We start from the raw sequence: 15,283 nt of genomic DNA, 5'->3' as shown, positions 1-15,283 counted from the left end.
GCAATTCTTCTGCCTCAACCTCCCAAGTAGCTGGGATTACAGGCACGTGCCAACACGCCCAGCTAGTTTTTGTATTTTTAGTAGAGACGGCATTTTGCCATGTTGGCCAGGCTGGTCTTGAACTCCTGACCTCAAGTGATCCACCCACCTTGGCCTCCCAAGTGCTAGGATTACAGTCATGAACCACTACGCCCGGCCTACATACTTTAATCAATTAAGTTCTTTTTTATTTTTAAGACAGTCAACTAATTTTGCCTAAACCAAGCTAGGACAACATTCAGCAGTGCCTTTCAAGGTTCTGAAACTTTGACATGCATCAGAATCACCAGGAGAGCTTGCTGAGACAGACTGTTGGGCCCTACCTGAGCTTCCAATTAACTAAGTCTGGGGTGGTACTCAATTGTTTGAATTTCTAAAAAATTCCCAGATCATAGTGATGTTGCTAGTCTGGGAACTGCACTCTGAGAAACAATCTTAGATTAATGATTTTTGACCATGACTATACAAAAAAATTATCAGTATTACTAGGGAGTATGAAATGAACAAAAGCATGTAATACATTGCATGGCATCTGTCACATAGTCAACATTAATACATATTTGTCTTTTTTCAGAAGTTCTGCTTTAAATAGTTGGTTTTTTGCTGGGTGCAGTGGCTTAAACCTATAATCCCAGCACTTGGAGAGGCCGAGGCAGACAGATTACTTGAGGCTGGGAGTTCGAGACCAGCCTGGCCAACATGGTGTAACCCTGTCTCCACTAAAAAATACAAAATCAACCAGGCATTGTAGCATGCACCTGTAGTCCCAACTACACAGGAGGCTTAAACAGGAGAATCGCTTGAACCCAGGGGGCAGAGGTTGCAGTGAGCCAAGATCGTGCCAATGCACTGCAGCCTGGGTGACAGAATGAGACTCTATCAAAAAAAAAAAAAAAAACCCAACAACAACAAAAAACCTCCACAGATGATTCTAATATAAAATCAGGATTGAGAAACACTGCCTCAAATCTAAATCCCAAACTACGATGCCAAAATAGTAGTCCACATAAAAAGTAGTCCCTCCTTTACCAGAGGGTCCACATAGACATCAAAATGATCTCTGGTACTTTTTGAAAATGCAAATCCCTTGACTCCACCCAAGAAAAACCTCTGTACATGGGCCCCAAGAATCTATATTTTGCACCCCATGAGATGTTCACATGTAACAAAGTTTGAAAATCACTGGGCTAGGAACTTACACAGTTCATTTATTTTCTAATATGAATGGTTCATCATGATAAAAGGACAAACTGCGAATGATTTTTACTTTTTGCACATGCCTATCTCCACTAGAGAGGCTAGGAAAGTTGACTATTTAGTTTCCAGCCTCCCTTATGGCTATGGTTTACCATATAACATAATTTTAGCCGTTCAGATGTAAAGAAATTGGCTGGAAAGCTTCTGGAAGACTTGATTTTCCCAATAAAAGAAACAAGCATGACCGGTGTTACCCCCTTTCTCTCTTCTTCTTGACTTGGAACATGAATGTAGAACCATGGTGGATGTACTATTACAATGAAGTGACACAGAACAAAATGTCAGTAAGCCAATCCAAGCACAGTGGCCTGTGCCTGCAGTCCCAGCTACTCAGGAGGCTGTGGGGAAGGATCACTTGAGGCCAGCCTGGGCAACATAAGGAGACCCCTTGTCTTAAAAAAGAGTCAGTGAGCCAAAAATGAATGAGTGGATAAAAGAAATTGGGTCCTTAATGGTATAGATCAGAAGTTAAGAAACATTTTCTGTAAAGGGCCAAATAACAAATATTTTAGGCTTTGCAGGCCTTATATGCAGTCTCTCTTGTAGCTACTCAACTCTGACTTTGTAGCATGAAAGCAGCCATAAACAATGTGTAAACAAACTAATGTGGCTATGTTCCAATTACACTTTATTTACAAAAACAGGTGGCAGACCAAATTAGGCCAGCAGGCTATAGTCTGTTGAACCCTGGTATGGATGAACACGTTAAACCAACTAGCAACTGTTTATCTCCAGACTTCTCATAGCAGAAAAATAAACCCACTCTTAGTAGGGCTCTCTTCCTTGCTGCCAATAGCATTCCTAACAGATACCACGATTATCTCTAAAATAAATGTAGTTTCAGGTAAAGTAATGAAGACATTGTGGTACTGGTGAAGAAGAAAATATATAGATCAATGGCACAGAACAGAGTCCAGAAATAGATGCACACATATATGGCCAACTGATTTTCAACAAAACTGTCAAGGTTATTAAATGGAGAAAGTGACAAATAAAACAAATGAAGCTGGAACAATTAATCTGACATCTATACACAAGTACACGAATCTCAATAGTTCACATCATATACAAAAAATTAACTCAAAAAGGATTACAAACCTAAGTGTGCCCTAAAACTATAAAACATACAGAATAAAACATAGGAGAAATCTTTTTGATCTTGTGACACAGAGATTTCTTAGGACACAAAAAGTATGAATCATAAAAGAAAAACTTGAGAACTTTATTAAAATTAAAAAGTTCTGCTCAAAAGAAACTCTTAAGAGAATGAAAAGATAAGCCAGATCTGGAGAAAATATTTGCAAGTCATAGATCTGATGAAGGACTTATATCCAGAATATATAGAGAATTCTTAAGAAGAAAACAAACTACTCAACTAAAAAGGGCATTTCATCAAAGATACATAGATGGCAAATAAGCACATAAAAAGAAACTCAACATTACTAGCCATCAGGGAAATAGAAATTATAACAGGATGCCTCTATACCCTTATAAGAATGACTATAGTCTGGGCGTGGTAGTTCATGCCTATAATCCCAGCAATTTAGGAGGCTGAGGCAGGTGGACTGTCTGTCTCTAGGAGTTTGAAACTAGCCTGGGCAACATGGTGAGACCCTGACTCTACAAAAATTTTAAAAATTAGCCAGAAGTACTGGCACACACGTTGGTCTCAGCTACTCAAGAGGCTGAGGTGGGAGGATCACTTGAACCCAGGAGGTTGAGGCTGCAGTGAGACTATGCCACTGAACTCTAGCCTGGGCAACAGAGCGAGACCCTGTTTAAAACAAAATACAGAGTACAGTAGAGTAGAGTGTAGAGTAGAGAGTAGAGTAGAGTAGAGGAGTAGAGTAGAGTAGAGTGTAGAGAGTAGAGTAGAGTAGAGTAAAGTAAAAGTAAAGTAAAGTAAAAAGTAAAGTAAAATAAAATAAAATGAATGACTAAAATTCAAAACAACTCTGACAATAGGAAGGGCTGGCAAGAATGAGGAGCAACTAGAAAACTCCTGTACACTGCTGGTAGGAATGCAAAATGGTCTAGTCATATTATCCATTTTTTATAAAGTTTTATAAGGTTAAACATTACACTTACCATATGACTCACTCTTAGGTATTAGTTACCCAAGAAAAATAAAAACCTATGTCTACACAAAATCTGTTTGTAAATTATTTTTTGAGAGACAGGGTTTTTCTCTGCTGACCAAGCTGCAGGAGAGTGGCACGATCATAGCTCACTGCAGCCTCAAACTTCTGGGCTCAAGCAATCTTCCCATCTCAGCCTCCGAAGTTGCTGAGATTACAGGAATGAGCCACCAATGCCCAGCTGCAAATGTTAATGCATTATTCATAATAGCCAAAAACTGAATACAACCCAAATGTTTATTCACTGGTGAGTGGATTAATAAAAAGATTCTTATAGATCTATAAAATGGAATACTACTAAGCAATAAAAAAGAATAAACTACTAATACACACAATAACATGGACAAATCTCGAAAGCATTATTCTATGTAAAAGAAGCCAGACACAAAAAGACTACATACTGTATGACTCCATTTACCTGGCATTCTGGAAAAGGCAAAACTATAGGGACAGAAATCAGATCACTGGTTATCAGGGAAGGGGAATAAAGGTATGACTAAATAGATGCACAAGGGGACTTCTGGGAGTAATAGAAGTATTCTCCATCTTGACTGTGCTGGTTGTTACATGAGACTTTACATTTGTTAAAACTCAGGACTGTACAACTAAGAGGGCTGCATTTTATTGGTGTAAATTCTACCTCAAAAAATCTGATCTAAAATAAAACAGAAAAAGTATGATTTCCACAAAAGATGCAATTTGAGAACACAACTGTTCCTTTTTTTCCATCTACTCTACTAAAGGTGCTCGTCCAGGATTCTGTCTTTGGCATTAACTTCACGTTATTAGACTCTCCTGTGCCACTGTATGGCATCAACTCCCAACAACAAACAATCCCAAATCTATATCTACAATCCCTTCCTCAACTGTCTACTGGATAGAGAACTTTAGTTGGATACATCAAACTTATTCTGTCCAAAACTTAAGCCACTGATCCTCTTCCTGTTTTTTTTTTTTTTTTTTTTTTTTTGAGACAGTCTCATTCTGCCGTCCAGGTTGGAGTGCAGTGGCGCAATCTCTGCTCACTGCAATCTCTGCCTCCTGGGTTCAAGAGATTCTCATGTCTCAGCCTCCCGAGTAGCTGAGATCACAGGCATGCGCCATCACACCCAGCTAATTTTTGTATTTTTGGTAGAGATGGGGTTTCATCATGTTGGCCAGGCTGGTCTCAAACTCCTGGCCTCAAGTATCTGCCCGCCTTGGCCTCCCTGTTGGGATTACAGGCATGAGCCACCGCACCCAGCCCTCCTGCATCCTTTCTTAATCAATGAGTTGCACTACCATTCATTCCATGGCCAAATTAAGAATTACAATCATCCTTGATTTCTCTCATTCCCATATAACTCACAAATCCTACTGACCCTTGTCTGTCCATTTTTCCCTTCTTCTATCTTCTCTGCATAGCTAATACCTTAGTACAACCTCTTTCATTTTACGTAAGCCTACTGCAAAGTTAGTAGTTTGCCTGCCTTCCTTCCTTCTCTCTCTCCTCTTTCACATATGGCCACCATTCAACTTATAATTGCCAATCTTAGTTGTGATCAAGCACTGCCTTGTTTTTAAATCCTTCCACGGTTCCTCAATGCCCACAAGATAAAGCCCAAATTCATAAGTATATCTTATGTCTTTTCATAACTCTGCTCAATCTGCCTTTCCAGTCACTTAGTCACAGCAAACTACTCAACTTTCCCAGGACACACCATACAGTTTCAAGCACCCATACTTTGCATAGAGTGTTCCCTTTCCTGGAAAGCCATCCTCTCCTCCTGTGTATTCTTTAAGACCAACCTTAAATTCTGTTACCTCCTCTGGGAGAACTTAACCCTTCTAGATAGGATTTAATCACTCCCTCCTCAGGGCTACCATAATATTAGCATACGTGTTTATTCTAGCATTGCTACTTGTTTTAGAAAATATTTGTTTAGAGAGTCCCTTGAACCAGACTGGGCAGAGACTGTCTGTTAAATTATCTTTGTATCCCCAAAGCTTCAGATAGTGACTGGGACAGAATACACCTGAAATACATATTTACTGAACTGAATGTTACAAATGCAAAGAATGGAAGCCAAAGCAGTATGATTTTACCCTACTTGGATACTGAATATTCTACAAATTTTGGTTTAATTATAGAAAGGAACTCTGAATGACTTTAGCTTTATCTACTAAAATACAAAAACAAAAACAAACACCATCTTTTTTCATTATTCTGAGCAAGTGTCATTAAGGTCTAACATTAACAATAAGAATACTGCAAAGAGCCCAGTGCAAAACACAAACAATATATTTTGAAGTCCCACAAAGACTTCTAATGTAATTTAGCACAAATATGAAGACAAAAAAAGCAAAACAAATATTTATGAATAGTACAACTAAGAATTACATTTAGATTTGTGTTTATTTCCATGTACTCTACATTAAAAGGAACAGTTCTTTAGGAAAGTCCTGAATCGTGAAGGAAAACAATAAACATAAAAAGGCCAATTTAGCATTTAGCAGCTACTGTAAACATATGACATAAACGTCTGCAGGGATGGAGACTGCATGATGAATTGTTTATTCATAATTCTGCTTACATAGCAGGGTGGTACTAAAAAAAACTGGGCTCAGAGTTGTTTTGTGGCACAACTCCAAGAGGCACCCCATTCACAGCACAGATTATCTGAATGGCTCTCACTAGAACTGTACTGTGCAAAGCCTATGCAACTGAACTTAGTAGCCATACTTGGGCCCCCGAGTAAGACATATCTGGCTTTGGGACATTGCTCTGACATTAACTCTGTAACTGAGGGCAAATTGATGTCTGGGAGCCCCAACTGTCTCATCTCTAAAATGAGGATGTTAATATCTATCTCACAGGATTGTTATTAGGGTTTGATAACATTATTGGGCACTTATGTATATTTCAAGCACTGTATCGTGTGGTTTTTAAAGAACTCTCATTTAACTCTCACACCACAGTAGCTGCCAAATAGTTAGCATCCAATATGTGTTGGTATTCCTCCACCCCACTCTCAGTTCTTTCTAAAGAACTCTGATCCACCTATTAGAGTTGAAGTTTGAAAACAAACAATAAACTTAGAAAGCAAGTAGTTCTACTTTTCGTGGCCCAAAGAACTCTAAGAACACACCTACTATTCATGTACAAAAGCAGTATACTGGAATAACATTTGTCCTTTCTAAATATATCAAATAAGGGCAATATCTTATATGGTAGAATTGGCTACAAGTCTGTTTCCTTGAGAGCAAAATTGCATTTTGGAACCAAAGGACAAAATGTTCCAAAGGCAAAATCCAGAGTCATTTCCTGGTCTCAATTTTCTACTTCTAATTTTATAGTCCTTGTTTCCTTTCACTGCAACAATACCAACTCGGCCCCACTTGATTTGCCAGTTATACAAAGCTACTTCAGGCAGTTTGGGATCCTTTTCTGAAGGATATTTAGGCCCTCAAGAAAACATGCTTAGGAAGGGACAGTTTGTGCTTGAGAAGTCCCTAGATGATCAGAAAATTAAAGAAGAACTCCTGATGATCTACAGTTTCCACTATTTTAATCCTACTGCAGTAAAAACACAAATGAAAATGGTTCAAATTGAGTAACACTGCTGAGCTTCAGTGTAAAAGCTGAGCAATTAAGAAGTATGTATGTTGCTTCTAACACTAAATAACCTTAGCTGTGTCAGAATACATGACACAAAATAACCAAAAGTCCAATTTGGATATTTGAAGATTTAGTTACTAATTTCAAACCTGCTCACACACTCATTCTGTGATCTTTGTTAAATCAGTAAATTTGTTTATGATTTACTTTATAAACCATGGCTGTTCTGATTATCAGTCTCTTTATCTTACCCTATGAAGGAAGAACCAAACAACATAAAGTTACCATTAGAATTTCTAGTATTACTTTAAAATAAAAAGAGGAGGGGAAAGAACAGCAGCTTGTGAATTTATCCTGAAAAGTCAACTGAAGACAGGCCCAAAACATTTACGACTGTTTCACTAAGTAATAGGACTATGGATGGGTTTTATTTATTTTAATTTTTTATTTTAAAAATAGAGACAGGGTCCCATCATGTTACCTAGGCTGGTCTAGAACTCCTGGGCTCAGGCAATCCTCCTGCCTCCACCTCCCAAAGTGTGTTGGGATTACAGGCATGAGCCACCGCATCTGGCCATGGCTGGGTTTTAGTTACTTCTCTTACTGCCTGGTTTTCTATATCAAGCAGACATTATTATAACTAAAAAAAAAAAAAAAAAAAAAATGACGAAGCCATTTCCATCTTGGGAGGAAAAGAAAAGCAAATACAATCAATTCTTCTACATACAGTAGTCCTGACTCCATGTTCTTTCAAGCTTCTGGATCTTACCACGTTACAGACTCACTTCTTTGTACAGGACATTCTTAATATGTTCTCAACCATCACCTACTATACATAACCTTTCTTTTCTTCTTTAGGCAACAATTACGTTCTCACACAGTTCGCTCATACCTAGATTCTAGTACATGATGAATTGTATCATGACATATTTACTGATGTGTCTCCACCATCACCACCACTCTAACCCTCTTAATTAAACTGAGCTCATGTTCAGTAACTTCGCTGAATAAAAGATCTGCATTACAGAGGACAAGATTACCAGGTTCTTTTTTTCTTTGTTTGAGACGAAGTTTCGCTCTTGCCGCCCAGGCTGGAGTGCAGCGGCATGATCTCAGCGCACCGCAACCTCCGCCTCCCGGGTTCAAGCAATTCTCCTGCCTCAGCCTCCTGAGTAGCTGGGATTACAGGTACGTGCCACCACGCCCGGCTAATTTTTGTATTTTTAGTAGAGATGGGGTTTTGCTATGTTGGCCGGGCTTGTCTCAAACTCCTGACCTCAAGTGATCTGCCTGCCTCGTCCTCCCAAAGTGCTGGGATTATAGGCGTGAGCCACCATGCAGATTATCAGGTTCTAAAAAAGCAGTATCGGAAACCAAATCAGAAGATTAGTTACGGCATTACTGAGATAGAGTGACTTTTGTTATCTGCTATTTTAATAAAGTTTGGCAATTTTCTTCCATCTAAATAATGTCAATTAGATTTTTCAAGAAGAAAACCCTATGAGGATTAAAGAGTTTAAAAAATTAACTGATCTGGCCGGGCTCGGTGGCTCATGCCTGTAATCCCAGCACTTTGGGAGGCCAAGGCGGGTGGATCACGAGGTCAGGAGATCGAGACCATCCTGGCTAACACGGTGAAACCCCGTCTCTACTAAAAATACAAAAAATTAGCCGGGCATGGTGCTGGGCGCCTATTGTCCCAGCTACTGGGAGGCTGAGGCAGGGGAATGGTGTGAACCCGACAGACAGCTTGCAGTGAGCAGGGATCACGCCACTGCACTCCAGCCTGGGCAGCAGAGCGAGACTCCGTCTCAAAAAAAAAAAAAAAAAAAAAAGTAACTGATCTTTCTGCATAAGAAACACTAGTTCATCAATGCATCCCCAACCAGTATTTATAGAGTATCTTTGGGTAAGAGCTAAGATTCCCAACTGAGAGGAACATATAGTCAGTCAGATGGAGAAAATACATGTTCTGTTTTTATGGAAAGTTCTCACATTTTGATATGAGTTGTCAAAACATTTTATTAAGAAAAATACCTGCTTATGGATGACTAGGTTAAAAAAAAAGAAATACACCTCTATGTATTTTATATATATATATATATATAGAGAGAGAGAGAGAGAGAGAGACAGAGAGATGGGCTCTCACTGTATTGCCTAGGCTGGTCTCCAACTCCTGAGCTCAAGCAATCCTCCCACTTTGGCCTCCCAAAGTGCTGGGATTACAGGTGTGAGCCATCACGCCCGGCCATACCTCTATGTTTTCTATAACCACACCATCACATAACACTTTTCTTTAAGGGGCTTACGTAAAGCATTACCAACTCCAAGAAGCCTTCCTTGACCCTTTTCCCTCAAGCTGAGTCAGGTTTCCATCCTCTGTTCTATAGCACCCTTTGCTCATCTATACCACAGCATTCATCTAACTATACTGATGCTGAAAATTAAATATGGCCAGAGAATCTCTACAACACCTCCAATCAAGAGATATAGCCTATTTACCCAAAATCTTGAATAAGAACTGGACTTGTGACTTGCTTTGAATAAGAGAATCCACGTGGTATAATTTCTAAGCCTCAGCCCTAAGGGCCTTACAGCTGCTACTCCTTTCCTAAGACTACCATGCTGTGAAGAAGCCTAAGATGAGCGACTACATGGAAGGAGACCTAGCCATCCTACTCAAGCCCAGTCCCCACATGACCCACCAGATGAAGTTGTATGAGCGCAAGATTGGCAAAAACCAACCAGTCAATCCACAAAATCAAGAGAAATCGTTTTAATCCACTGAATATTGAGGTAATTTGGAGTTTTTTCCTTACTATTTTTATTTTTTTTAAAAAAGAGACAGGGTCGCACTATTGTTGCCCAGGCTGGTCTTGAACTCCTGGGCTCCAGTGATCCTCCTGCCTCAGCCTCCCAAAGTGCTGGGATTACAGACATGTGCCACTACAACGGGCAGAGGTAATTTGTTACAAAGGAAAGACTAATAGAAACAAATGTAACAAGATTTTTAATAATTGTCATCTACCCTAAGCTATAAGCATCTTAAATATAGGCACCAAGTCCAGTTCATCTCTATTCTCATTCAGCCTTGTATTATTTTCTCTCTGGCTATGATGTTCTCCAGTTCTACTATCATTCCACTTGGGACTTACTGTGTTCTTTGAAGCCAATGATTTATATCATTTATTACTTCTGGAAAATATTCAACTATTATCTCTTCAAGTATTTTCTTGCATCTTCACCATTCTCTTATTATAGAACACTTAAGATGATTGGTCCTTCTCATCTTAATTTTCATGTCTCTTAAGTGGTCTTTCATATCTTATCTTTCAATGCTATCTTCTGGATAATTTCTTCAGATCCATTTTCCAGGTATTTGATTCTCTCTTCAGCCATGTGTAATGTGCTGTTTAACACATCTGCTGCACTTTTAATTTCACTGGCTCTAAATTTAATTGCAGAATTCCAGTTTTAGTTGGCTTAATTTTTAAATTTTTTGATATTTTGTTCTTTTTAAATGTTTTCTTTTTTTTATTTTTTATTATTATACTTTAGGTTTTAGGGTACATGTGCACAATGTGCAGGTTTGTTACATATGTATCCATGTGCCGTGTTGGTTTGCTGCACCTATTAACTCGTCATTTAGCATTAGGTATATCTCCTAATGCTGTCCCTCCCCCCAACCCACAACAGTCCCCGGAGTGTGATGTTCCCCTTCCTGTGTCCATAAGTTCTCATTGTTCAATTCCCACCTATGAGTGAGAACATGCGGTTTGGTTTTTTGTCCCTGCGATAGTTTACTGAGAATGATGTTTTCCAGTTTCATCCATGTCCCTACAAAGGACATGAACACATAAATGTTTTCTAATTTTGCTTTAAGTCTTTAATGATTTTAATCATATTTCCCTTAAGGTTATACCTAATAATTCTAATGCCCAAGTTCTAGTGGGATTCAATTCTGCTGGAGTTTGCTAACTTGCTCATAATAAATAATTCTTTGTATATATTTGTAAATTTTGGATTGTGTGCTCTGCTTTAAGAGGGTTATCTGGGGAAATACCATGTAGCCTGAGTGGCGAGTATGTTCTTCCAGAGTAGTTCTGCAACTGCTTCTGTAAGGTGCCTGGAGTATTACCAACCAAGGAACATACAAGTAGTGTAAATTCAAACTCTAAACATACATGAAGGCAAGCCTGTGGGAACAAATTACCAGCAAGACCCTCCTCCAAATTAGTGTCCAAGCTAAGAAATGTAAGTTTCCTTATGTTCTTCCTGTGACTACAGGTAGAATTTTTACCCTATCCTTTCAAGTTAGGACGTAGCCCCTGAGTACACTTTCTGAGGAGATCTCAGCTACCTTGAAAGCTCTGTGTTAAACCCAACCAGTCACTCTCATAGGCAGTATCTGTTACTTGCTTTTTTAACAGGATATCTGGGTCATATTTTCTTGTTTGTCTGAATGTCTTATAATTTTTGGTTAGAAACTAGATACTTGAGATAATATACAGTACCAACGCTGAGTACTGGCCTCCCCCACTGCAAGGTTTGTTATTGTTGATGCTTGTTTATTGGGTGACTAGCTAGTTGATTTTTGTAGATTCCATTGTCCAGTGTTAAGCCTCTGGTGTTGCTCCTCAGGGAGCTCAGACTTGAGATTGCTCACTGTCACCTTGGGATGAGAGTGGTTTGGGCAGGGCTCTCACTGACTCTTGGTTTCTCTGACCACATCTAGCTTGTTAAATTACACTAATTGCTGTCTGATTGTTGTAATGATTTCAACAATGCACTACAGTATAAACTGCTCCACAGTCTAAGTCAGTCAAACTTGGGTATCTTTGAAGTGAAAGTTCCAGAGGTCAAGAGTTGAGATTTGTTTTGACCCTTGGTGATCTCCTCCCAGCTGTGTCTTTCCCTAGTTTCCTCAGGCAAATGAGCACATCTATAGTCAAGTCTAAATGTCCCATCAATCTACCAATCTTCCCCAATTACCTTTCACCACAACCTCCACTATTTTTTAGAGTAACCTTAGGCTTAAACTTTTCTATACTCTGTCGTGAATGAAGCCCATTCCTTTAAGAAGGCTGCTTTAAGGCCAACTTTTCCCTGCAGGTAAAATCTCTGAGACATGGCTTTGGAGCTGGAAGTAGAGACAATGACACACTGTGTGTCACTGAGTGACACCCCAGGGTTAGTTGCTCTGCCCAAAGTAAAGCCTCTGTCCCAGGAGCAGGGGCTGGGCAGAAAAACAAGGCCCCCAACCCTTAGTCACACTTGGCCAGAAACAGGTATGGGGAAGCAGGATGAGAAATACTGATATCTTGCTCCTGCTTTGGAAGATTGCTCAGAATGGGAGCTGGTGGGGGACAAGGATTCTTGTTTTCTTCACTGCACCAATATGGAGAGGAGTTACCATCTCTCTCAGCTGGGACAGGGTAAGGAAAGGGCAGATCTTGTTACCAATAACAGGTTCTTGCCCCCTGACCAAATTTTAGTAAATTTTCTTGAATAAATGTTTTGTCATTTGCTGTATTTCCTTTAAAACACTTTCAGAGACCTTAAATGTTTTATTTTCGTAATTGTCACCAGTTCTGCTGGTGAGTAGAACATGCTGTCATCCTACAAGTCCCTCTTAACCAGTGAGCTTTTAAAAATATAAATTAGATCATGATCCCATTCAAAACTCTCCAAAATTTCCACTCACTTTTTTTTTTTTTTTTTTTAACAAAGCCCCATACTTCCTACTAAGCTCCACAGGTTTCTACACAATCCAGCCCATGCCCACTATTGGATCTCATCCTTTACTGCTGTTTACTTTGTTCACTCTGCTCTAACCCCTGTCCTAGCAAGGGTGGTTCTCCTCATGGTCTTTCTATTTGCTGCTCTAACTGGAAAGCTCTTTTCTCAGATTTTTCTATGGCCTTCTTCCTCACTTCATTTGGGCCTCACCTCAAATGTCATCTCAAGACCTTCTCCAAAAAAGCACCTGTCATTCACTCTTATTAATTTTTTTCAAGTTTTACTGTTTTTTATTTATTCCTCTATATATTTATGAGTAAGAGTAAGGGTTTTTTCTTTCTTGAGACAGGATCTCACTCTGTCACCCAGGCTGAAGTGCAGTGGTGTGATCATGGTTCACTGCAGCCTCCACCTCCTGGCCTCAATTGATCCTCCCACTTAAGCTTCCCAAGTAGTGGGGACTAAAGGTGTGCGCCACCACACCTGGCTAATTTTTTAAACTTCTGTAGAAATGGGGTTTTGCCATGTTCCCCAGGCTGGTCTCCAACTCCTAGGCTCAGGTGATTCACTTGCCAAGGCCTTCCAAAATGTTAGGATTATAGGTGTGAGCCACAACACCTGGCAAGTTTTCAAATTTTTGACACAAAATTTTTTTTTAAATTATACTTTAGGTTCTAGGGCACATGTTCACAATGTGCAGGTTTGTTACATATGTATACATGTGCCACGTTGGTATGCTGCACCCATTAACTTGTCATTTACGTTAGGTATTTCTCCTAATGCTATCCCTTCCCACTCCCCCCACTCCACGACAGGCCCCTGTGTGTGATGTTCCCCATCCTGTGTTCAAGTATTCTCATTTTGACAAAAATTTTTAAAAGTCAAGGAACAATCATAATGTTGTTCACTGTTTATCCACATATCCTGTTTTGTTATTCTTCACAGCACCTAAATTTATTTGATATATTTATTTTCTTATTTGCTTAGAGTCTTATTTCCCCCATTAGAATTAAAGCTCTAGCCGGGCGCGGTGGCTCACGCTTGTAATCCCAGCACTTTGGGAGGCCGAGGCGGGCGGATCACGAGGTCAGGAGATCGAGACCATGGTGAAACCCCGTCTCTACTAAAAATACAAAAAAATTAGCCGGGCGTAGTGGCGGGCGCCTGTAGTCCCAGCTACTCGGAGAGGCTGAGGCAGGAGAATGGCGTGAACCCGGGAGGCGGAGCTTGCAGTGAGCCGAGATCGCGCCACTGCACTCCAGCCTGGGCGACAGAGCGAGACTCCGTCTCAAAAAAAAAAAAAAAAAAAAAAAAAGAATTAAAGCTCTAGAAGGGCAAGGAGCTTTGCCTGAGTTGTTCACCACTATATCCCCAGTACTTGGAACAATAATTGGCATATAGTCATTACTTAGTAAACATTTGTTGCATGAAAAGATGTTAACAGGAATTAAAACATTTTTAAAGCTACTTATATTTTAAATGACAACTTTAACAGATAATCTGTTTTTATCTATATCAATAAAGAGTAGAACAATAATAGGGCATTAGAAAATAAGTAATAGTGGCTGAGAAATTACAAAAAAAAATGGCCAGGTATTTAAAGTTGTTTCAATAATCCTAAAACACATTTTCGTAAATAGCATCTTTGACCTGCCAGTGCCCTCACATTATGTAAACCAGTACCAAACAAAACAAGTACTTGTAATTCAATGGAAAAGTGAAAACAATACTAAAATGACAAATGTTTATACTATAACCACTAGTTTTGACACTTAAGGGTATTGAAAAATTTAGGAAAAGCTACTCAGCGTGAAAATCTTTAATCAAATATAAACTACTCACTAGGTGCAAATAAAATTCTTTAACATTAAAGAAAAAGAAGTATATTACTTCCATGTTCTCACTTTCCTCCCGTATCTGTTTTCTGTTAAGGCCAAGTTTTGCAATGGACTTAGAAAAGCTAAGCAAAACAATCTTAGGTTACAGAGTTTTTACCTTGAGTCCTGTTTTCTCATCATCACTTCCATTATTTGTAGATGGTGTCTCATCTCCTTGCCTGGAAACCAAGACAAAATCTTCACTATTAAGAGTAGATACTGAGTCTGAAGAGACACTGATTTTTCCAACAGAAGCCTTGTCATCCATAACTCAAGAATGAGTCTCAACACATGAATGATTAAATATTTTTTAATGCCTGAAAAACAAAAACCATAAAGATACTCATATACAATGTCTGCCAGATATTCAATTACACTCTACTTCTTACACAACATATACGAAATTTTTTTTTAAATGCTTCAAAAATATTTTCCTAAGACTTTCACTACTTATAGCTTAGGGGTTTTTTTTATTCCAGATAATAAGGGAATTTCATGCTATTCAAGGCCAAGATATTTCAGACTTCAAAAAAATAAATAAAACATATTCCCTTCAGGATAACCCTAACTACTTACAGTGATTTCTTTGGGCTAAGTTGCAATTCAAGTCTTAGCCTCCAAAAATATGTAAGTAC

The 15,283-nt window shown here is 39.1% G+C and overlaps 1 protein-coding gene across 3 annotated transcripts in view; it reads right to left on the bottom strand.

Annotated features, from left to right (window-relative positions):
* RABGAP1 (RAB GTPase activating protein 1) overlaps positions 1-15,283 on the bottom strand; it is a 164,945-nt gene that overhangs the window by 124,491 nt on the left and 25,171 nt on the right. For 2 of the 3 annotated variants that reach the window (XM_032165079.2, XM_032165078.2), the window contains one exon: positions 14,767-14,965. In XM_032165079.2, the coding sequence (XP_032020970.1) occupies positions 14,767-14,916 (150 nt within the window). In that variant the 5' untranslated portion in view covers positions 14,917-14,965. Of the gene's footprint in view, positions 1-14,766; positions 14,966-15,283 lie in introns of those variants that run through there. The other variant, XM_032165082.2, reaches the window with a different exon arrangement.

Source organism: Hylobates moloch, unplaced genomic scaffold (assembly GCF_009828535.3).
Source record: "Hylobates moloch isolate HMO894 unplaced genomic scaffold, HMol_V3 SCAFFOLD_10, whole genome shotgun sequence".
Classification (NCBI taxonomy): domain Eukaryota; kingdom Metazoa; phylum Chordata; class Mammalia; order Primates; family Hylobatidae; genus Hylobates; species Hylobates moloch.
This window is presented reverse-complemented; position numbering and strand designations above follow the sequence as displayed.